Source organism: Myxine glutinosa, chromosome 9, assembly GCF_964187855.1.
Source record: "Myxine glutinosa chromosome 9, kmMyxGlut1.1, whole genome shotgun sequence".
Lineage (NCBI taxonomy): Eukaryota > Metazoa > Chordata > Myxini > Myxiniformes > Myxinidae > Myxine > Myxine glutinosa.
The window spans coordinates 55,353,924-55,378,632 of NC_136269.1; the positions used below are offsets into that span (position 1 = coordinate 55,353,924).

Below are 24,709 nucleotides of genomic sequence, written 5' to 3' on the forward strand. Positions count from 1 at the left end.
TTTTACAGCTGTTGTCAAGCCAGTCATTGGTGTTAAACCAAGCCCCACTTATCTTGCTCACAATCTTGGTCAATGTGTACCTGTAGTCATCCCTCCACAAAACTTGTTTCCAAATTATACTCTGAAACTGAGCAATGAGACTGTTTCCTGACTACTTATACCATCTGATGATGATGTTCACGGTTACGCAAATCAGACACACGAATATGACGCGGTCAAATAAAACAGGAAAGTGATCAGAGAGATAGCCAATGATTTTTGGTCCAATGGCTTAGGAACCATTCATTTATTAAGTAAGCAAACATGGTGAAAATTTGATACCACCTCAATGACCTCATCTTTTAACCACACGTCCAACCAAGCCCATGCATACATAATAAATTGATGCTCACCCCAACCCTAACGGGATGTATGAAAAGTAAGCAAGGCCAGGGGGATGATAACAAACATCCAAGCATTTTTTGCGTACATTTTATGTAGACCGCATTGCAAAACATCCCATCCCTACCCTCACTTCCGCCCCCCCAAAAATACAACAAAGTCAACAGAGAATACAATGTCTGAATACTAGTTTATTGCTTGAAAGATGGACATATATGCTGCAAATAATGACAATAAAAAACAGCTCTTACAAACTTTACAACATTGAAATATCAAGGTTTTAGGCATATCTTGACCTTCCAATAAGATAGACTATATTTTACAAAACAATTACTCCTTCCAAGTGCCATTATATATATTTTTTAATATCATTGTGGAAAACAATTGCTTTTGTCTTGCAAAAGTGCATTTCCCTTTCTCAGTGCTGGACAGTAATCCACTTGTAAAGGCCTTTTGGACATGTGGTGCCACTCAAGACATGTACGCCACCTACCAGAAAAGTGCCCTCTCTTAAAGGAGTAAAGAACACAGTGTATCTATCTATAATTCCAGTAATCTCTGTGTGTATGTGTGTGTGCATGTCTGTGTGTCTGTGTGTCTGTGACCGCTGTTTCTCGACAACCACGGGTCCGATATACTTGAAACTTGCCAGGTATATTGCTGGGGACCTGAGGATGTGCCTTTTCAAGGTTTCATATTAATCGGACAAGTAGTTACCGAGCTATGGCGATTTATTTACCAAACTAATCACAGAACAGGTTGCGGGGTAGGCCAGCCAATCACAGAACACGTTGTTGCGTAGGCGTGGCCGATGTGAGAGCGCGTGCGCGGATAGTAATTCGAGGCGTAGCGGGCGCCATTTGGAGGAGCTGGGAGGACTCAGTCGTGATAGAGTGAGGCTGAGTGAGTATATCAAGACAAGAACAAGATCTAGAAGGAGGCATGTACGGTGCGATTCATATAATATATTGTTTAGTTATCGTCGATGAGGAATTTGGGGTCGGAATGGGTGATCGGCCTGGGTGACTGGGTCTCGACTAGATGCTGGGCCGCACCAAGGAACGGGCACCCACGTACGGGCACGTCCTAGTATAATAAAACAACATAAAAAATGCCTCTCAAAATGAACGTGACCTGTTCTCTGATATGAAACTGCATTTTCTGCAGGTTGTGAACAGCAGGTAATAAATACATGAAATATTTAAACTGCTCGACGGTTTCAGAAGGAACAACAACAGTGATAATTTTAAGTTTTGAGAAACAGAATCAATCGCTCGGTTCTCCATAGGGTTTCCCCCATTTGGTGCACTCCACTGAGCACGTAATCGATGGTGATGGGATTGCAGATTTGAATCCAATATATACCACGTCGATTTGTCCATTGAAATTCGTGTGATTGTACACTTATCTCTCCAAATGCGTGTAAACAAAAAATAGTTTTTTTGGAATCCCACTTATGATGCTGTCGTAACTTCCCACGAGAGTGATGTATACTACAGGTGCTGAATAGAGGGAATTGCAGAAGACATGAAAACGAATAATGATCAACAGAACTTACCGATTGCACGCAGTACGAGGAGAACCTAGCGAGGTTGACTTAGGTCGGAGGTTGACCATTGGGGTAATGAAGCATTGGATGCAAAGAATAAGCGAAGTTATTCCTAAGGCCACAACTGAAGTCTGTTTCATCGACAGGTACCAGGCAGAATAACCAAAACAAGAGAAGCAAGAGCAATAGGTATAGGGGAAGCGTGGCGCACAGCACGCGTTTCAGCAGAGAACGCTGGCGGAGTCGTGCTCTCGGTTGCTGCCCGGTCGCGTCGCTTCCTGCTGCCATTGATGAGTCTTCCAGCTCCCTTGTAGCGTATGAACTGTCAGCAGTTGGAAATCTTTGCTCAAGGGTGCTGAAGAGAGGCAGAGACAGAAGAAAGAGAATGCTTTATGTCTGGTTGTTTCTTACAAAGAGGAAAAAGCTGTTAAAATGGCCGAACGTGCTCTCTGGAAAAGGTGATACCGAAACTGCCAGGACAAATAATACAAGGTCATATAAACAGAACACTTCCATTAATCATCTACGGCCTTTGAGTGGATTTCAAAACTAACAGGCCGTTATCATCGATTAGCCACGGGTCAGGTATGACCTGCTCCCAGAGCTATGGCTGAACAGAAATGAGGTGCAACACATCTTTGTGCACTAGAATTTTGCCCGATGTTACCTTAAACAGAACCAGATAATCCTCAGTGTCACCATGCTACAAAATCGTTTTCATTGTTGCAAAGTGTAACAATAATACAATGATAAATGATAAGATTCCATTCAAGCATCTCTTTTCACAACAAATCTCTGCTTGAGGGTTAGAAAGCCACAGTGCACAGCTGCGTTTTGTCTCGTTCTGTGTGAGCAGAATGCCAGCAAGGAATCGCAACAAAAATCAGGCCTTGAGAAGCGAGACAATGTAGGAGATTTGAGGAAGATATAATGAGAGCAGGAGCAGAATGACAGTATTCAATGCAGGCTGGGCCTCGTTTGACAGAACACCAGGACCAAAGAAGCAAGCACACGATCCCAGGTAAAACGGTTTGAGAAACCAGCTTCAAGCGTTGCTGTGCAGATTTCTCAGCGCGCTTTACCCCAGGGTCTGCTGAGAAATGCAAGGTGAAGGTTTCACGAACGTCACTCCATATGCACAGCTGCGACGCTATCAAGCAAAACAGGAAAGCGAGCAGCTTCGATTCCGAGCGCATTGCGAGCCTGTCATGCCGATCTGCGCAGAGCAAGCGGCTGGGTTCACAAAGGTCTCCATGGACACATCCAGCACAAAGCGTCTGCTGCTTGCCATTGCATTTGTATTCATTCGGGGATTTCAAGCAAGATGATGGAAGCGAGCTTTCAAAATTATAGTTTTGTTTCTAAATGAATATAATTTAAAAAAAAAAACTTCAAAGCAAAGTGGCTTGATGATGAAAATGTATTACTTTGAAAACAAATAAAAAATAATGAAAACAAATTAGTACAACAACATAAAATGAAACTGCGATTTGAAGCAAAATAAATGTTGCGCAATGTAAAAGCAAACTGCTAGGCCGTTGATGTGAATTATCAAGATAAAAACTTTGGGATTGCATTTTAATGACATCTATTCATATTCAGGGTTAAGATGTTTTCTTTTGTGCTCAAATTCAATAACTACCCTCGCCTGTTTCTGAAGGAATGGAAGACGCTATTGTAATCAGTCTGTCAATGAGTGATGTGTGTGCACGTGTGTATGATATGAGAGAGAGAAAAAGAGAGAGAGGGGAAAAGAGAGGGGGGAGAGAGAGGGGGAGAGAGAGGGGGAGAGAGAGAGAGAGAGAGAGAGAGAGAGAGAGAGAGAGAGAGAGAGAGAGAGAGAGAGATGGAGCGAGAGAGAGTGAAAGAAAGAGAGAGAGAGAGAGAGAGAGGGAGAGAGAGAAAGGGGAAGAGAGAGAGGGAGAGAGGGAAAGGGGAAGAGAGAGAGAGGGAGAGAGTGAAAGGGGAAGAGAGAGAGAGGGAGAGAGAGAAAGGGGAAGAGAGAGAGAGGGAGAGAGAGAAAGGGGAAGAGAGAGAGGGAGGGGGAGAGGGAGAGGGAGAGGGAGAGGGAGAGGGAGAGGGAGAGGGAGAGAGAGAGAGAGAGAGAGAGAGAGAGAGAGAGAGATGGAGCGAGAGAGAGATGGAGCGAGAGAGAGATGGAGCGAGAGAGAGATGGAGCGAGAGAGAGATGGAGCGAGAGAGAGATGGAGCGAGAGAGAGATGGAGCGAGAGAGAGATGGAGCCAGAGAGAGATGGAGCGAGAGAGAGATGGAGCGAGAGAGAGATGGAGCGAGAGAGAGATGGAGCGAGAGAGAGATGGAGCGAGAGAGAGATGGAGCGAGAGAGAGATGGAGCGAGAGAGAGAGATGGAGCGAGAGAGAGAGATGGAGCGAGAGAGAGATGGAGCGAGAGAGAGATGGAGCGAGAGAGAGATGGAGCGAGAGAGAGATGGAGCGAGAGAGAGATGGAGCGAGAGAGAGATGGAGCGAGAGAGAGATGGAGCGAGAGAGAGATGGAGCGAGAGAGAGATGGAGCGAGAGAGAGATGGAGCGAGAGAGAGATGGAGCGAGAGAGAGATGGAGCGAGAGAGAGATGGAGCGAGAGAGAGATGGAGCGAGAGAGAGATGGAGCGAGAGAGAGATGGAGCGAGAGAGAGATGGAGCGAGAGAGAGATGGAGCGAGAGAGAGATGGAGCGAGAGAGAGATGGAGCGAGAGAGAGATGGAGCGAGAGAGAGATGGAGCGAGAGAGAGATGGAGCGAGAGAGAGATGGAGCGAGAGAGAGATGGAGCGAGAGAGAGATGGAGCGAGAGAGAGAGATAGAGATAGAGATAGAGATCGAGAGATAGAGATAGAGATAGAGATAGAGAGAGAGAGAGAGAGAGAGAGAGAGAGAGAGAGAGAGAGAGAGAGAGAGAGAGAGAGAGAGAGACTGCGAACAGATCTACCGTTATATAGATCATTCATTCTCAGATCTACTATAATCTATATAAACTCGGAAAAGGTGTCATTTTCACGAAGTTTCAGTTCCGTGAGTACACATGAAAATGTTAATTAAAATGAAAGACTCATACAAGCAACGACAATTAATTACAACCCCGAAACCTTATACATTAGGGAAGGAAATTAGACTGAGGAAGAAAGGACACCACTGGAGGACAGTGATTCGCACTGGAGAGACAAAGACCTTGCATTTTCATCATGAAGCCAGGGCTCTGAAGTTTTAAGTTTATCCACAAAAATAAGTTCTGCTGTTTGTATAAATCTTTTCCATCACCTTGCATGATAACGAGCGCTCAGACTGAGAGTGCTTGTCGAGATACCTGGACTCTTGGTTGACGAATGACGTTCCAGACTCACTGATATTAGTCTGCCATTCCTGCTCCTTTTGGTGATTTCGGAGATAAAGAAGGGTTACATATTGAGCACAAGAGAAAACAAGTTTTAGTTGGTGGATAAATGTGTTAAATTCACAACCATTCAAGGTGAGGATGCATTTCGTTTCACAAAGACAATGATCAATTGAAGCTTTACCAGCTTCTCTCTACTTAAACTGGTTTGTTATCGACAAAAACATAGCAAAACAAAATGGCAAAATGGTGTTAACCAAAGGAGAGCAAGGAAACACAATGCAAACGCATGCACCAGGATGTTAAAAATGAAACGTGCAGCGAGTGTACATTCTGTGCTGACATAAATAGAAACTTCAAAGAAGTGCAATCCTGAAAGTACGGTTACCCCTGGTCTGTGCCGCAGTGTGAAAGAGGCTGGAGAACTTGCAACGGAACTTGCGGAGTCCATCTCAGAAAGATGTCCATGCAATGATTCCTGCACAGTTCATATTGACAAGTTTGTAATTCGACTTCATTACAAAGAGTGTTCTATTAATGCCAGTTTTTTACCACCTCCCCCACCCCCACTACTCCCCAAGCCCCCATCCCCACTTCCTTTCTCTACCCATACACAGAGGAATTTGTCAGATTCGCCTTCAATGTTTCGCTGTCTTCATGGACAAGTCGTGTCAAGAGAGGACACTTACCATACCTTAAATGTACATATCGGCACAGCACATCTCCCGACGCTTTAAACACGGTAAAATTTTATAACAGGTACTTCATGCGGAAATGCGGAAATTTTCACCTTCCACACTATCCTCAAATGTTCCCTACCTTCTCATTCTCGTCCAATCTCCTCCTCTCCTCTATTTAACAGCCCCACCCCATTTTTCCTCGTTAATATCATAATCCCCCTTCCTCTCCAGTATCATCCATTTTTCTAATACTTCTTTTTTAAATAATCGCTCAATTCACATGCCTTCTCCACTATGGCACCCTCAAGTAACTTCCCCTCTCTCAACCAAAGGCGTGAGATCTCAGCACGATTTGCAAATGGAAACAGCTGTAGTTTCTACTTTCAGTTTTCCTTTTTGAGGCCAAACGCACACAATAACAGGGAAAAGTAAAAATATGCTTTCTGATTGTGAAATGTTCCTCATCGGTTATGAAGAGATTTGATGCTAAACAGCTGGCTCCGTTATTTATTGGGGGAAAAAAGTCAGAGAAGCAGACACTTTCTAGCTTCGGAGAAGCATAAACTATAGGAATCCAACTTATTGGGGTTTACAGGATATTACTGATAATTATTTAAACAACAAGTTTTACAAATTTAAATCAAAATAATTCCCACATTCTTTTGCAAGAGTCAGTACGTTTCAGGAATTTTGTGTATGCTTACCCACTGATTATCCGTGGTCTGCGTCAACTGCTCGACAGTTTGGATGTCCTGTGTGACCTCCTTTATCAGTAACTTTAGCCGATTGGCAATAACCCGGACCCTCTCCTTCGCCTCCAGGCAGTTTTGACCCTCTGCATTCACCAACAGCTGAGTCGACATGTCCTGTAGCAATGTCACTCTCTGCTCCGTATCCTTCAGCTCCTTCCGTACTTCCTGCATGACAATGTCTGAAGTACTCACAACAAACCTTGTATTTCATTCATATAAACATTATGCTTCTTCCATCAACCAGAACAAAATAAGTCTGACTTGATCCACAAAGTAAAAATTGGAAATGCTTCAGGAAAAAAACATTCCTGGGATATTTATGATGTTACTCTCGAGTTTGCGCAGTTTAAACATGTCAATACTTTTCATATTCGTGTGTCTCCTCCATACCTCCAAAACCATGAAACCTAGCGGCCTCAAAATTTGCATGCATACGAAGGGAACTCCAAGAGAGCGCATGAATGAAAATCGGATGTTTGAGTAAATGTAAACACCCATTTTTTGAAACACCCACACGGCGATACAGTAGACAGCGCTCATTTTTTTTTAATGTACGCAGATTTTGATTACACGAGATGTTATTGTTTCACATTTTAGTGTGATCTATGTTCATTATATTACCTGGGTTGGATCGGCTTGCCACACTCACCTCACCACACGTCACTGCAGGGGCACGGGCTTGTTTAAACTGAGGATAATGACCTGACTGAACTTGAGTTGCTGTGTTGTCATGATTTACACCAATGATCGTCTAAATCATGATGCAACCAATGATACAAACATTTCTTTTGTACAAATTTATTTGTAATATTGGTGGCATTATTTATTTGTGATTTATTTGCAATTTGAAAAGGACCAAATGGTCTAAAACTCTTAATGTAAAGGATCCAGGCTGGTCTAATGGGCCTAAAGTGTCTTACTGGTCTTTGGGATATTTAATAGTCATTGTGGTCTTTGTGGTCTTTAATGGTCATCGGGGTCTTTGTGTCTTTTGGGTCTTTGGGGTATCTTGAGTCCCTCTCCACTGTGGCTTTTGGGTCTTTTGGGTAGTCTGGGTATTTTAGGGTATTTGTGTTATTTTAGGTCATTGAGGTATTTTGGGTCCTTGAGGTCTTTTGCATCTTAAAGGGTATTCATGGTCTTTTCAGTCTTTGAGGTTGTTTGGGTCTTCAGGGTCTTTTGGATCTTTAAGGATCTTTAGAGTATTTTGTGCCATCGGGGTCTTCAGGGTATTTTGGATCTTTGGGGTATTTAAGGGTCTTTGGGGTCTTCTGGATATTTGGGGTATTTTGGATCTTCGGGTTATTTGAGGTTCTCTGTGTCTTTTGGGTCTTTGGGGTCTGTAAGGGTCTTTGGAGACAAAAAGGGTCTTCAAAGGTCTTAAGGGTCTCATCAGTCCAAAGGGTCCAAAGGTATATTCCTACAGTATGTAATTAATAGACGTACGTAATTAATAGATAGGATGCAACCGACGTTCAAACAGCATGTAATTAATAGATATATAGTCACACGGCTTTACCGCCTCACGGCTTCACGGACCGTGCTTTTCGGTTTTATAAAAATTTGAAGAACAAGAAGACGTTTTAGTCGCAGATATACATACATGCATACATACATAATGATATACGTTTGCTCAATTATCATAACAACATATTATACAGGGTGATTTGACTGAAGCTCCTTAAGAACACAACTTCTAGGTCGGTGGTCTCTCTGTCTTCTACAGCCTCCTTTCTGGTCTTGTACCCTGTGCCCTTTCCATGCTGCCCCCTCTCCTCACCCTCTCACAGCCTTCTTCACTGTGCACGTGGTCTGAAAGTAATCTCTTCTGGTGAAGCTCCCAAAATCCAGACAACTGCTCACCTCCACTCATTTGTTCCTCTTTTTTACTTGCATGTGGAACCAACTTCAACAGTTTCTTCAATCTCTTTCTTCCTTCCAGGGCTTCAACACAGCTGTTCACCACCATCTCAGCTTATCTACATCCACAACCATGACTTTTTCTACCCCCATTAACCTTGCCAAACCCACCTCTCTTCGGGTTGCCAATCTTTTCTGCCACTTCTGTGATTGAGTGTTTGCTGCTGTCTCATCTGTTTTGTCCCTCAACCGTGCTGTTGGTGTGGTTCCCTACCCTCTCTATTTCTGATGTTATTATATTTTTGTTACATCCTGATCCATTTTGTGTTCTCACTCTACGACGAGCCTCAGCACTGTATACAAAATTAATACCTCCTTTGTACGGATACATCTTATGGAATGTTTCTCGAGAGTATTGCACCACTAGGCGAATGTATGACTACTTCAACGTGGCTGTCTGGACGTTCTTCCACAACATATTCTGCCATGTTTTTGTTACAATTGTTTACTCCATCAAAAGCTGGGACCAGGAGTAGTTGAGGGACTACATGTGTGGCAAGAAGTATTCTAACATCGCCCTGTTCCTTAACATCGCCTGTTATGTTCTGTTCTTGTCCACTCTTGTAAAGATCATTAAAGGATCACAATTCTTATCACTTGCAAGGTTTTATCGTATGCCACTTAGACAGCTTTCTTCCACACCATGATTAGAAGAAGCACAAAATCAAGGAACTATGAGTATTTGCATTAACTACGATGTCCAAATAAAGTCGACCTGTTTTAAAAACCAGCTCCTCCCTGAGCCTCAATTTATGCATGAAAACAAAACTCCAAGTATATAGATTGACTTCGAATTAAGACTTACCGACAGCATCCGATGTTTGTTTTGCAAAATTCCATGGTCCAAGCCAGAGGTGATGGGTTGAGCATCCCTCTTTTTACGGTCCAGGTTTTCCAACCATACCAACAGACTGTGGCTCATCTCATGGAAATCCTACTTGAGGAAAAAGGAAGAAAAAAGTCACATAAAAGAGGGAAAGATGAAAAAGAGGAGTTAAAAAAGAGTGGAAGTAGAGGTTGAAAAAGAGAAACAAGGAAGCAATCACCTGGCACCGCATGAGGGCATCTTGGAGGGAGAGACGCCAGTCCTCGATGCATCGCCATGCACGATCCCAACGCTGGTTCAATTGGCGTAGCCCATCCTGTGGCTTGGCATCTTCTAGGTTGCTTGTGTTTACCAGCAGTATGATTGGCTTATGGCTCTCCACCGCATGCTGAAGCTCCTTAACAGCAAAATACGCAGCAAACAGATTTTTAAGAGACCCACGTTTTGACGAGCTTAATTATTAAATTCAGCTAAATATGTACACAACCATCCTTTACCAGTTACCTGAAAGAAAGCAATCATGAAACATTCCTTGCTCAGGAATAAGTCATCCATCCATCCATTTCTATACTAGTCGGTAGTTAGTTTATTATTTTTATTCCTACTAGTACACCCGTTCCCTACAGGAGCGGCAAGGAGGGCCTCTCTGGTGTATATAGATTACAGTAGATCTAGGGTCGGGCCTCAAGAAAATCGGGAATGTGTTTATTTACCAAGTTTCTTCTAGAGTACTCCCCAAGTGGTTTCATCATTTCAGCAAGCATTCCATGCAAAACCATTGATAAGGAACAGCAGGTTTGGTAAGCATTAGCTAGCTACTTGGTAAATGAACACACCCTGGGTTTTCTCCCTTTCAGTTTAGTGCTAAACAGGAGAAGGAGTGGAAGGAATGTATGGAGACAAAAGGTCTGAAGTTGAATATAGGAAAGACGAAGGTGATGGCAAGTGGTAAAGCATGTAGTGAGGTGGAAAGAACTGGGAAGTGGCCTTGTGCTGTGTGCAGGAAGGGTGTCGGAGTGAACTCCATTCAATGTACAATGTGCGCTGAGTGGGTTCATCAAAAATGTAGTGGTCTGAGAGGGTCATTAACCAGTGTGGCAGCTACATTCAAATGTAAGGTGTGCACAGAGGGAGCTGCAGATGGAGGAAATGTTGAGTTGGATCTTGGAGACGGCATGAAGCTGGAAGGTGTGAAAACATTTTGCTACCTCGGAGACATGCTGAATGGAGAAGGTGGATCAGACTCGGCAACGGTTGCTAGAGTGAGATGTGCATGGAAGAGGTTTCGGGAAATGAGTGGTGTGCTGATGAGGAGGGGAGTGTCGTTGAAGCTGAAGGGAAAGGTGTATGCTGCATGTGTGAGAAGTGTTATGATTTATGGGAGCGAGACATGGGTCATGAATGTAGAGCAGCAACGAAGGCTGGAAAGGGTGGAAATGCGAATGGTTCGGTGGATGTGCGGAGTGTCGTTGAGAGAGAGGAAGACAAATGATGAATTGCGAAAGATGATCGGAATAGAGCCTGTGATTGATGCTGTGAAGAGGAACAGGTTGAGATGGTTTGGTCATGTGTTGAGGAAGGATGAAAGTGACTGGTGGAGAAGAGTGATGGAAATGAATGTAGAAGGAAGTAGAGGACGGGGAAGACCGAAAAAGACTTGGCTAAAGATGGTGGAAGAAGAAATGCAGGCAAGGTGGTTAACAAGGAGAGATGCAGAAAATAGGGCAAAATGGAGAAGATTGTCATGGGGACCGCAAGGCTAACCCCCGCTCTAGCAGGGAAAATGGCCTTAAAATGCATGTTGTTGTTGTTGTTGTTGTTGTAGTTTAGTGCTAAACAGCAGTAGAGACTGTTTAAAAAGTTAATCATACATGTTTGTGGTTTATAATATTTTTACTTCTGGTCGGGGTGCTCCCACCAAAATGGCACGATAAGCTGTTTGTTCCAGGATGAAAAACCTCTTGGGGAGACGGCATATTATTAGTATTACTATTAATATTGTTTTATAATAACATTAATATTATGCTATTTTGTTATTATTATGCGATTATATTATTTTGTTATTAGTTTTGTTATTAGAAGCGGCCTTGGAAAAACGGCACGATAAAGCTATCTTAATATGAATATACATCTCAACACGTAACCCCATTGGCGGGGAAAACCCCCTTGGGGAGTAGGGCAAATGAATTTGCAACAACCTTCATCATGTGACCCTTAGTCCTCCTGTCTAGTTTGGTTAAGATTGGATAAGTAGCAACCGAATGTATCACAGGCAAAAATCGTCAGACAGACAGACAGACACCAAATTGCATATTTTAGTATGGTGCTATTACTGTTAATTCCGGTAGGTAGAATCTAACTTGATATTCACTCAATTTCGGTGGAACAATTAATCAATATTGCAATGCAGGCAAATGTCAAGCTAAATGCTCGATATTAAAATAGACGGAGAAAAATAGTGGAAGTAAGCTGGGGTGGTCAATCCATGTTCGACCAAAACAAAAGTTTATGGAATAATCAAGATAATATGAATGACTTGTAAAATAATTAGTCATAATTTCAGAGTAATAATATGCCTTTTTGTTGAAAACTACAGTCATCGCGCATGTTATAGGTCACTCGTTGACATAATGAGCAAAGGTGTCGAGGAATTACAAAATAAATAAATAATACACCTTCAGTTTGGAGATGTGCAACTCAATATCGTGGATATCAGTAGGTGTATGTAAACCACGCAGCTCATCCAACTCAGGTTCAATCTGCTCCAGCCAGCTCCTGATGGAGTCCACATTGCTCTCAAATTCTTCCTGCTGCTGCTGCAACGTCTGCTTCATTCGCAGTTCCTTGCCGAGTGCCTGCGCTTGCAGAATCTCCCATCGCTCGATTACGCCTATGGGAATGGGGATTGCAAAACTTTTGATTCAAAAAGATTCCTCTAAAATTCCTTTGCAAAAGAAAAATTACCAACGTAATTGCTTAATACATTTATGATTCATACAAAGTTTAATGTACTTTTTCTGGGATTTTCCCGAGAATATGTGACGGTGTGGCATTTGCAAGTAAAGCAACATGGTTGGAGAAATGGTGTGGGCAGCATGGGTTTGAGTTTTCAAAGCATTGGGTGTCTTTTAGAGGGAATGGGAATGTTTCCACAGTGATGGCAATGGACAAAACAGAAAGGGGCAGCAATGTTTGCAAATGAAATTGAAGAGGCTTTTTGGGGCTATATATAGTTGCAGTAAGTGAGACTTGGTTGAATGAGGAGCGTAGTTGGAGGGCAGGACCATAAGGCTACAAAATATATTGGGGTGATGGGAAAGGGATGATAGCAGGAGATTTGGCAATCTGGGTGAAAGTCAATATTGTGTGAAGAGCTATGACATCAAGTAAGGAACTAATGTAGAGGACTCTGTACGGATTGAGATTAATGACTGCAAGAAAGGAGGAGCAGGAGAGAATGGTTCATGAAGAATTCAGAAAGGCCTGTGTAAAGGGTAGAGTGTTGAATGTGGGGGACTTTAATTTTCCATATATGTGGAATGTGGAAAGAGCAGAACTGAGCGAAATTAATTCCAGGATTGCTTTTTAAGCCATTATGTAGAAAAGCCCACAATATGGTGGGTGGGGGGAGCGAGGTGTAAGATCCTTTATTTGGAGGTGGAGGTAGGAGAACATCTGGGGTCAAGTTACCACAACATAGTGTGTGCAATTATATTGTTGAGATGTGAAGTTTGGGAAAGAAAGGTAAGGTTGTTGGATTTTACAAGTGCAAACTTTGATGGTATGAGAAGAGGTTGTTACTCTCTGCTCTCGATAGGGAAAGGATAATGAGTGGGCAGTCTGCATCAGAGAAATATGCGCATCCTTCAAGGAATAGAAAATGTAATGGGTGCAGAATATAAATATTGCAGTGAGATGTAAAGGTAGAAGCATAACGAGACCAGGGTAGACAAGCATGGCCGTAAGCAGTGTAATTAAGGACAAAATAACAGGAGTCCAACTCAGATTGGTATAGGAGTAAACACATGACATGAAAATATGACTCAGCAGGTCAAAAGAGAATATGAAAATGATAACAACAGCAAGACATGCTCTTTAAGTATATAAGGGGGGAAGTAAAAGGTTAAGACAAGTGTGGGTCCCTCAAGGAATTGGTGGATGATGAAGGTGAGATGGCAGGCTTATTAAATATTTTGTTTGTTTCTACATTTACACAAGATCACAGAGAACAGAGAAACTTCCAGTAGCTGAGATTTATCTATCTCCGAGGTGAGCCAGGCCTTTTAGGGAAGATCCAAGTCGGAGAAGAGGAGGAAGTAGTGGATGTCATTTATCTCGACTTTCTCTAAAGTTTTTGATAGGGTACCACATAGAAGGCCTATTAGAGTAACTAACTGCATTGGAAACTGGTTTAGTGATAGGAAGAAAAGAGTGGCTGTTGGAGTTGGGAGGATGTAGGTCATGGACAGTTCTAGAATTGTTTTTATTCACAATTTAAATCATTGATTTGGACATTTGGGTTAAGAGTGGGCTTTCCAAATTAGCAAATGATACGAGGCTTTGAGGTGAGGTAGACAGAAGAGAAAGGGGGTGAGGGAGATGGGCCGGGGTTGGCAGATTCAGTAAAGTCTATATACTTCCATACATTGGGCAAAAGATTGGCTGACAGTTTTTAACACAAGGAAATGTAAGGTGCAGGGGTTGGGTAAGAAAATGAAGATAGGGTTTACATCATGCAATTGGCAGTTTGCAGTGTGTGACTTGAAAGAAGGATTAAGGATTCTCTGGGGGTGGTAATAGATGTGGGGAGGGGGGCACAGGGAGGGTTGGGGGGGGGGGGGTTAGCAGATAACACATTGCCAGGCAGCTACAAGTAAAGCTAAGAGGGATTTAGGTTGTATTCGTAGAGGGATAAATGATAAATCAAAAGAGGTGGTGTTAACACTGTATAGGAAATAGTGAGGCCTCATCTGGAATATTCTGTTCATTAAGTTTTGGTCACCACATCTGAGGAGGGACATGACTACCATAGAGGTGGTACATTGGCATGGAAGAAAAGACGTCCGAGGCATTTGGATTCACAGTCAATTCTGTTTATTCAAACAGCAACCGCCAAATCCGCTCATTCTTCTTCCGGCTAACGTGGAACCGGAAATCCCTTGATCAACCAGAACTAAAGCATATTTACATATTATCCAATCAGAGGCAAGATGCTGCTGCTACAGTACAGCATAGAACTACTATATTGATTCCAGGCCTAGCTAGACTAAGCTATGAGGAGCGGCTGAAAGAGACAGGACTTTTTATATAGGAAAGGAGGTGGTTAAGAGGGGATCTGATAGAGATGTTTCCAATGAAGGGTATAGATAAAATGAGTGCAAAATATTTTTTTCAGTAGTGTAGACTGAAAGGGCATGGTTTAAGAGTAAAGAAGAAGAAAATCAGGATACTGGTAGGGTAGGGTGGTCTTTCATCAGAGAGTGCATGTGAATACATTGAATGGTCTCCCTGCCAGGGTAGTTTTTTTGTAGACCAAGTCGAGGCTCGTGTAAGAGCTAAATAGTGACAGTAGAGAGTAAGCACTAGTGACAGTGAAGTCAGGTGATTATTTAAAAGTTGGATAGGTACTGTATCTGGAGGTAGTGGGGATGGAGGAGTACTCAAATGTTGCCACAATTGCGCAGGCTTGATGGGCCCAATGGATTCCTCTCCGTATCGTATGTAGTTCCATTCCACACAGTATTTCCTTGTAATGGTGACACTGAAATTGTTTTCGGATATTCCTACATTTTGATGTTTTCCCTTGTACAAAACAAAAATACCAGCCAAAAATGAAGTACATGCTGTGCTGTTGCCCCTGGAAAGAAAATGTCACAGTAAGAACAACAAGGGCCAGATTTTACTGGATTTCTGCGATGCTGAACTTAAAATGTGTGAGAATGCCACAACCGAGTGACTGCAACCCACTCGTAATCTGAAGGTCTAAATTACAACATCACAAGGTCCTTGTTAAGTCACATATTGGACGGCAGAGCCAAAGGAATTAATTCAGCAACTACAACATAGTCAAATACCCCCCAAAAGACTCCAAATATTGTGCATTGCTCAATAAGAATGGACAATCATTGAATGCCACCGTTCTCACAATGCTTACATAGGGACTGCCTCTCTGATGCTCCCACATCCAGGCCCGAGATCTCCTCTCCGCTGAGCTTTTCGCTGGCACATTTCACAGTCTCAATGCTCCTTTGGCACTCCTTCAGGAGCTTTGTCTGAAAGCAAACAGAAGAGGGGAAAAATGCACCAACCCTTGCAGCTTCGTCCTGTGGGGTTCTGAAACAACAGTGTGCGGGCGGAAATATCTGCCCACAGCCTTGGAGCTAAGAAATGATTGGTCACTAATCTCCATCCCTTGATTAATGCCAAAACGACACAAAAGGTTGGGGGTGGGGTGGATGGGGGTAGAGGGGCTTTGGCAAGGCCAAATGGGAGTGTTGAGCTGACACAGTCAGAATAAGTCCAAGCTTTCTTTTCAACGTTACCCTGGCTCCATGGTGGTCCGATTGAGAGGCTGAGAATTTTAATTGCATTTCCACAGATCAATGTCACGGTGAGACAGAAAGTGCTACATAAGAGCCAGCCAGAACAGAAGGGTAGTCGCACGCTGCCATTATGGAAGTACCTTTCACACACACATTACATTTTCGTGTAAATACTCTCAAAACCACCTTCAGCAAACGAACCAGGAAGAATCATCATTTCATTGGAATTTAAAGCTGGATTCAAATGAAATATTTCCAAAAGCAACGGATACCATTGAGAAATACTGGACTATGAAAATGTATCGCAAAATAACAACCGTGAATTAATGCTTTCTGATTTATATTGGGAACATGCCAGATGCTGTGATCACATTTTCTAAAACACCATGTGCAGGATATACTGCACAAGCACGCAAAAAAATTACAAGAACCAGCTGTGAGCATCACCAGTTCTTGGCAGAAAATCTAATAGCCTTTGCACATGAAGCATTCCAGAAACGCTTGAGCAAGACACAGTGCTAAATGATACTCGCAAAGTTCTCAACGGCCTTTACTCAACGGTTAAACCCATGGGCTAAAAACAAAGTGGCAGCTTGGCAACTACACACCCTTTGACGTCACAACAAAGTAGACGAAGAACAGTTTCAAAAGGGCTCACATCAAGGTTTGCCTATTCACACGACTCGCAAGCCTTCTCAGTTGAGTACCGATGTTTGGATACTTACGTAGCCCGAGTAGGTGCTGTCGAGCTCGGGCCCCGTGGGCGTACGGCTGCGGACCGCTCTCTCAGTACGTTGGAGGTGAAGGCGACTCTCCATCAGCGCCTGGCCCAGCTGCCTCACACGGTCTTCTAAAGTTGGCTCCATGTCTGTGCGAGGTGGAGGGAAGGCATGAACACATTGCAACAGCAAAGCCACCCATGATGAATACATAAAGGATTAACAGGCTTGGATTCGGCCAGCACATAATTTTGCACTTGTGCTACAGTAAAACCTCCTTTATGAAATCCCTGTTTCGAATGGCACAGCTTTTGAAGGGCAATGATTGGATTAAAGTTTTTTAACGTTTCAAATTGAAAAAGAACTTTCCTGAGCAGTCAATCTCTTGAGTGGCCACTTTTGCTTAGCAGAACCGATGATTAAATATGTCAGTCTTACTTGTAACACCGAAGCAACTCTTCATTTCTGCACAAAAAGTTTGGCCTGTTCTAATTCAAAAATAATTATGACCTGGTATCAAATTACAAACAACATTCCCAGTGGCTAATGGTATTTCTCCAGAGGGAATAAACGAGAAATGGTCTGGATACTTCAAAGTGGTCATATGTGCGCACACTCGACTCACTCAGGCTATTTGGAATTTGGCTAGGGTACGTACGGGCCTGCAAGGCTTAATCTTGCAAAGTATCCTATGTGGTCATTAATGTACGTATTGAAAAAAGGACACCTGGCTTAATGTCGCCTCTAAAGGATGGCCTGATGTAATTAATATACAGCACCTCCTACAGGAACTGCACATGGTGGCACTTTTAGTCAGATCTGATTCCACCAAGGATAGTGTTCAACAATACATATCGCAGAAATCCCAAACCCATTACCTGATGAGTCAACATGATCATATGAAAATAATTCAGGAATCAGTTTTACTTCACTCAAACAAAGGTGAAATAGAGTGTAAAAATTCTCTTGCTGTGATTTTAGTTTCTGCTGTCGTTCAAAGTATCAACACAAAAGTTCGGTGAAGAGTTCATAATGTGGATGTGCAAACAGAGAAATGTAACATTCCTCTGCAGTTAATGATGCAAGTTCTAAAGTAGTGAGATTTCTGCAGAAAGCTGCAAAAATAAGTGAGATTTCGGAGGCTTGGAAGTAAAGGATAAAACAAGGAAGTAAGCAACCGACCATGTTTTTGACTTGATAAGAAAATCACCTATTTCTTTTCTTGTCGATGAGTGCTGAAGGCAGAAACACATGTTCAAGGCTGATGCTTTAAAATTGAGCTTGCACAAACCATCCTTGTTTATTGAATGTTCTCTCATCCCCCTCCGCCCTCCTCCTCTCTCTCTCTGGTGTTGATACCAATTTGTGTACATCTCTATGATCACCATTCTGGGTAACCCCATAATGTAAGTCCATGTTATTGACCAATGGATATCTCTCTCATATGCAGCACCTGACTTCTGGCATTACATTTGGAAGTGTTGCTCTGCCGGTAACACAGTGCTTGTGTATATTATGGTTGGAATTTGGCCAGGGCACCAGCATGTGATTGTCAACTCTTTTTAAAGTTGGCGTGGAATCTTTATTGTCTACAAATGGGTGATAGGAGACCGAAGGGTCTGTTGACTGGTGCAAGCAAAATATCCCATGGTACCATTACAAAACAGGTTATTGTTTGGTTGTACTCTGGGAAAATTATACATTCCATCCCTTATTTACAGGGAGGAAACTGCATCAGTGATAAATCCAGGCCATCAGAAATGATCCAGCCAGCAGCCAGGTGTTACATACACATGATTAACAAGCATTCTGAGTATTGCGCTGCAATACATGTCCCCTACCGGCATTGCGTAGCACTGTCATAGAAGACAGTATTATGACTTACCGCACTCCAAATTATAGTCCGGAAAACTGTTGGGGAAATTCCCAAAGTTCAAAGTGCCATAACTTTATCAAAAATGATCGAAACGTCATGAAGTTTGAACTTGACCTGTAACATTTCATGACGAAACCATGTACCAAGTTTGAAATCATTAGCATTGAGAGTTTAGAAAAAGAAGTCCGGAAAGCTTTTCTTTGCGTGACGGACTGACAGACTGACAGACGGAGGGACGGAATGCAAACCTATAGTCCCCTACGGTGTACACCGGTAGGGGACTAATAACTCGTTATAGCCCTCACCTGACAGATCGTCTCTTGAATGATAGCCAGATGCTCCATCCTTTTCCACGAGCTTCACTTTCACTCTTGATCCTTCTGTATCCATCTCCTCCTCAACATCATAGTGGTCCCATTCCAGTGAGCTAGTACTTGCTGGGGTGTCCAAACCAGAGCAAGAGTGAATGTCATGGCGAGAAGGTGATGCAGAACTGGTGAGTTCCCTTCCTTGTATGTGGTGGTGTAAATGCACCATTGGTGAAGTGATGCAGAATGCAGGAAGGGACAATGAGGAAGAGGTGTCAGATTGATGCTCTGAACAAATCAGAAGGTCACTTATCTCTTCCAGATCTGCCCCATAACTCACATCTTCTGGTTCAAACATGAGCTGAAAAAAATTCAACACAAATATTTTATTTTAATAACAACACCAATAGAAGTACATTGATAAAATATTTACAACTAGCTGGAAGCCTATGGTAAAAGTAGCACTGTAGAATAATAAAAAGGACCACTGGACCTGCAGCTTATCTAGGCTCTGGCCTAATGCTGTACCCCAAATTTGGTAGCATTCTGACTGGTGGGTCTGGAGAAGAAGATTTTTGAAGGAATTAACTAAGTCCGCCATTTTGACCTTCTTAAAGTCACGTGACTGGAACCTTCTTAAAGTCAGCTTTGCAATCACCGTTACCAGTCAGAAGTGGAATCGTGCTGCCAAATTTCAGCAGGATCGGCCCAGCGGTTTGGCCGGAGAATTCAAAATAGGAGACGGATGAACAGATGTTGCACGATAACAATACATTTTCTGGAATTCCAATTCCAGATAAGCCAATAAAAGGAAGCCTTTTATTCTTGCGCTGGTTGAAATAACTATTTTTTTTGATTACATTGACACATGACATTGATACATTGACATTGATTGATTGATTACATTGATTTGACTAATTTAAAGATTGTGGCGGACACGAAAGCTCACTGGCGTGATGACATCATTCCGCGCGCCAAGTGGGCGGCGGCCACGCCCGAGGGGTAAGCGTGGCCGCGGGATATAAACCGGGTGCACAGCCCGGAACACTCCAGTGTTACAGTGGAGCTCTTGAATAAAGACTCTGACAACATACCGCGCTGTCCGCTTCCTCCTTGCTTACAAGCAGCGCGCGTAACACCGCGCTTCATTGGTGACCTCCGACGTTCTGGTCAGTCGTCACTGACCACCCGAACCCGCCACAGCCATGGCAACCAACGCGGTAGCGATAAAGCTCCCCGAGTTCTGGGAAGCTCAGGCGGAGATCTGGTTCCTGCAGGCCGAAGCCCAGTTCAGGCTTCGAGGCATCACGGCGGACGAGACACGCTACTGCCACGTGGTCGCCTCCCTCGGGGCCGGCACGGCCGCCCGCGTCGTGTCGGTCCTGAGGAACCCACCGGCCGACGACAGGTACGAGGCGATCAAGCGTCTCCTCCTCGCCATGTTCGGCCTCACGGTGGACGCACGGGCCGATCGCCTCTTGGACCTCCCCGAACTCGGTGACACGCGACCGTCGGTCCGAATGGACCATATGCTGTCGCTCATGGGCGACGAAACCCCGAACGCTCTATTCCGGGCGTTATTTCGACGCCAGCTGCCGGCACGAGTACGCCTCGCGTTGGCCGGTTCTGCGACAACGGAACCCCGAGCGCTCGCGGCCGACAAGTTCTACGCGGCTTTGGACACGCAGGCGAGTTTCGGTGCGGCCGTAGCGGCTCCCGAGCCCGAAACTGCTGCGGGTGCCCACCCTACTACGCGACGCACCGCGTAGCCGCTGAACCTCCTGCAGGTGCCCACCCCTACTCCGAGGGGCGCCTCGTGGTGGCCGCCACGCCTCGCCCACCACCACCGCGGAAACCGCGGCCTCCGGCTTCGCCACAAACCTGGTGCCATTTCCACGCTAGGTTCGGCCACGAGGCTCGGCAATGTCGCCCGCCGTGCTCATTCGGCAGGTCGGGAAACGCCCGGGCCGGCCCTCGGTAGTGGCACTGAGCGCCGGCCGATTAAACAGCCTCCTGTACATAACGGACACCTTATCCGGGCGCCATTACCTGTGCGACACGGGAGCGCAGGTGAGTGTCGTTCCCGCCGGTACGTCCGACAAGCAGTCCGCGGGCCGGGGCCCCGTGCTGCTTGCTGCCAACGGTACGTCCATTCGCACGTATGGAAAACGCTGCCTTTCTCTGCGGTTCGGAGGGCAGGTTTTCCGGTGGTCGTTCGTCACTGCCGACGTGCCTATGGCACTGCTCGGCGCGGACTTCCTCTGTGCCAATGGCCTGTTGGTCGACGTAAAGCACAGAACGCTTGTCCAGGCTGAGACGTTCAGCTCGCTCGCGTGCGTGCTGCCCGCCTCGTTGAGCAGCTCACGGAGCGGCTCATCGAGCGGCTTGCTGAGCGGTTCGGTTCCGGCCAGGTTCATCTGTACGCTTCCGGCAGCGGACGAATTCACCCGCCTCCTCGCCCGTTTCCAGGCCCTCACGCGGCCCACCTTCTCGGCGGGGACCGTCAAGCACGGGGTGGAACATCACATCCCCACCGCCGGGCCACCGGTCTATGCCCGGGCACGCCGCCTCGAGCCGACGAAGCTCGCGGTAGCTAAAGCCGAGTTTGCTACGCTGGAGCGGCTCGGCATCGTGCGGCGCTCCGAGAGTGCTTGGGCGTCGCCACTCCACATCGTGCCCAAGCCCGGTGGGGGATGGCGACCGTGCGGTGACTACCGCCGTCTCAACGACGCCACCACCCCCGACCGCTACCCCTTCCCCCATATTCAGGACTTTTCCGCCCGCTTGGCGGGCATGTCCTTCTTTTTGAAGGTGGACCTCATACGCGGTTACCACCAGATTCCCGTCAGGCCGGAGGACATCCCGAAGACGGCTGTCATCACGCCGTTCGGTCTTTTCGAATTTCTTCGGATGCCCTTCGGTTTGAAGAATGCGGCTCAGGCGTTCCAGCGCCTCATGGACAGCGTCTTGCGCTACTTGGATTTCGTCTACGTCTATCTGGATGATATCCTCGTCGCAAGCGCGACCCGCGAAGAGCACCTACACCATCTCCGCACGCTCTTCGAACGTCTGGGCCAGGATGGCCTGATCGTGAACCCCGCCAAGTGCCGGTTTGGTGTCACTGAAATCGACTTTTTGGGGCACCGCGTCACCAGGCACGGGCCGTCCCCCTACCGGCCAAGGTGGAGGCGGTGAAGGGGTTTCCGTGCCCCCGCACGATCAGGGGGCTCCAGGAGTTCCTGGGCATGGTAAACTTTTACCATCGGTTCCTGCCCCGCATCGCCCAGCTCCTGCGCCCCCTGCACGAGGCCCTCCGAGGGAAGCCGGGCAAAGGTGACGTTACCTGGACCGAGCAGATGGACGCGGCGTTCGTGGGCGCGAAGCTCGCCTTGGCTAACGCCACCATGCTCGCGCACCCGGCGCCCGATGCACCGATCACCCTCACCACCGACGCCTCGGACTACGCGGTGCACGAGCAATGGGTGCGTGGAGCTTGGCAACCGCTGGCGTTCTTCAGCCGGCAGCTTCGCCCGCCCGAACGCCGGTATAGTACCTTCGACCGCGAGTTGCTCGGGCTCCACCTGGCGGTCAGGCACTTCCGCCATCTGCTCGAGGGCCGTGCGTTCACGGCCTTCGTCGACCACAAGCCACTGGTGTTCGCGATGGGCAAGGTCGCCCAGCCGTGGTCGGCCCGGCAGCAGCGTCACCTCTCGGCCGTGTCCGAATACACGACGGACATCCGGCACGTCGCAGGGAAGGACAACCCGGTGGCGGATTGCCTTTCCCGGTCCGTTGCCCACACGGTCCACCTCGGCATCGACTATACCCGGATGGCGGCGGACCAGGCCGCCGACCCCGATGTCCAGGCCTTGCGGACCGCCGTTACGGGCCTCCGCGTCACCGAGGTGCCGTTCGACGGCGCTGGCACGGCCCTCTGGTGCGACGTCTCCCTCGGGCGGCCTTGCCCCATCGTGCCCGCGGGCTGGCAGCGCCAGATTTTCGACGCCATCCACGGCCTGTCCCACCCGGGCACGAGGGCCTCCCAGAGGTTGATCGCCGACAAGTTTGTCTGGCATGGCCTCCGGAAGGCCGTCCGCGGCTGGGCCAGGACGTGCCTCGCGTGCCAGCGCGCAAAGGTGCACCGACACACCCAGGCCCCATTGGCCCCGTTTGCGGTGCCGGAACGTCGGTTTGACCACGTTCACGTGGACCTGGTGGGATCTCTGCCCCCCTCGCGGGGTTTCACCCACGCCCTGACCATGATGGAGCGCACCACCCGGTGGCCGGAGGCCATGCCTTTGGCGTCAACGACGGCGCGCAGGCGTTCATCGCCACCTGGGTCGCCCGGTTCGGCGCCCCCTCGGACATCTCGTCCGACCACGGCCCCCAGTTCACCTCGGAGCTCTGGGGGGCGGTCACGCGGGGTCCAGCTGCACCGCACCACGGCCTACCACCCCCAGGCTAACGGCCTGTGCAAGCGGTTCCACCGCTCGTTGAAGGCCGCACTCCGGGCGACCCTCCGCGACGGCGGCTGGGTCGACAGGCTCCCCTGGGTGCTGCTGGGCCTCCGGACGGCGCCCAAGGACGACCTGCGCGCATCCGTGGCGGAGTTGGTCTTCGGGCAACCGCTGCGGGTGCCGGGCGAGTTCCTCCCCGACTCCACGGCACCATGGTCCGCGGTGCAGGAGCGCTCCGCGCTGCAGGAGACCGCCCAGAGGTTCGCCCCGGTGCCCACGGGCACCCACCTACGCACGTCACCCCGGAGCTTCGCACCGCGGAGTACGTCTTCGTCCGGCACGACGCCCACCGGATGCCACTGCGGCCCCCGTACGACGGGCCTTTCCGCGTGCTGGAGACCGGGGTGAAACATTTCACCTTGGACATCGGCGGCACTCCTGACCGTGTCTCCATAGACCGCCTCAAGCCGGCCCACCTCGACGTGGACCACCCACCGCCGGTGGCTCGGCCCCCGCGCCGGGGCCGCCCCCCGGCGGGCGGACCCCCGGCACCGCCCGGCCCCGCCGCCCCCCAAGCCTGCACCCATCCCGGGTGCAGCCGGAGGCATCCCAGCTGGCATCCCTGCACCCCAGACGCCGCCAGTCGCCAGAGGACGCTTTGGCCGGGTCATCCGTTTGCCCCGCAAACTGGCCCTCCAGATGCGCGGGAATTCTGGGGGGGCGCGTGTGGCGGACATGAAAGCTCACTGGCGTGATGACATCATTCCGCGCGCCAAGTGGGCGGCGGCCACGCACGAGGGTTAGGCGTGGCCGCGGGATATACAGCGGGCGCGCAGCCCGGAACACTGCAGTGTTACAGTGGAGCTCTTGAATAAAGACCCTTACAACTTACCGCGTTGTCCGCTTCCTCCTTGCTTACAAGCAGCGCGCGTAACACCGCGCTTCAAGATGACAATTTTCCCAAAGGTTTGGATTAATTTGAAGAAACTTTTACATAGTTTGTTGTCTCCGAGGAGCATTTCCATTTTTCGGAGGGGTGGGGGAAAGGTGGGGAACAGACAAACAACATTAGTCCATTAAATATCCTGTAGGCCTATAAAGTATTGTGAAAGTACCCGGCATTGCCGAGTAACAATGAGTCGCTTCCTGACGGGAATATGAAGAGAGGAGCGAGGGATGAAGAGGAGGGAGGGAGGGAGAGGAGGATGAAGGGAGGAAGGAGGGAGGTTAACAAAAATGTTAGTCAATAAAAAAATGGGTACGTCCAAAAAAAAGAGGGAGCTCTGTCTACTGTAACGCCATGGCTTGCAAAAGCAGCTTGAATAGCGTTCACCAAGTGGTGGTTAATCA

General features: G+C 47.1%; 1 protein-coding gene across 1 annotated transcript in view; it reads right to left on the minus strand.

Annotated features, from left to right (window-relative positions):
* Positions 1–552: 552 nt before the first annotated feature.
* LOC137435376 (nesprin-1) overlaps positions 553–24,709 on the minus strand; it is a 375,431-nt gene continuing 351,274 nt past the window's right edge. Inside the window, exons 102-111 of the mRNA XM_078784359.1 lie at positions 18,900–19,263; positions 16,725–16,867; positions 15,612–15,729; positions 12,133–12,347; positions 9,678–9,854; positions 9,437–9,565; positions 6,664–6,876; positions 5,668–5,757; positions 5,253–5,314; positions 553–2,285 (exon numbers count right to left, since the gene is read on the minus strand). Of these exons, the coding sequence (XP_078640485.1) occupies positions 1,979–2,285; positions 5,253–5,314; positions 5,668–5,757; positions 6,664–6,876; positions 9,437–9,565; positions 9,678–9,854; positions 12,133–12,347; positions 15,612–15,729; positions 16,725–16,867; positions 18,900–19,263 (1,818 nt within the window). The 3' untranslated portion in view covers positions 553–1,978. The remainder of the gene's footprint in view (positions 2,286–5,252; positions 5,315–5,667; positions 5,758–6,663; positions 6,877–9,436; positions 9,566–9,677; positions 9,855–12,132; positions 12,348–15,611; positions 15,730–16,724; positions 16,868–18,899; positions 19,264–24,709) is intronic.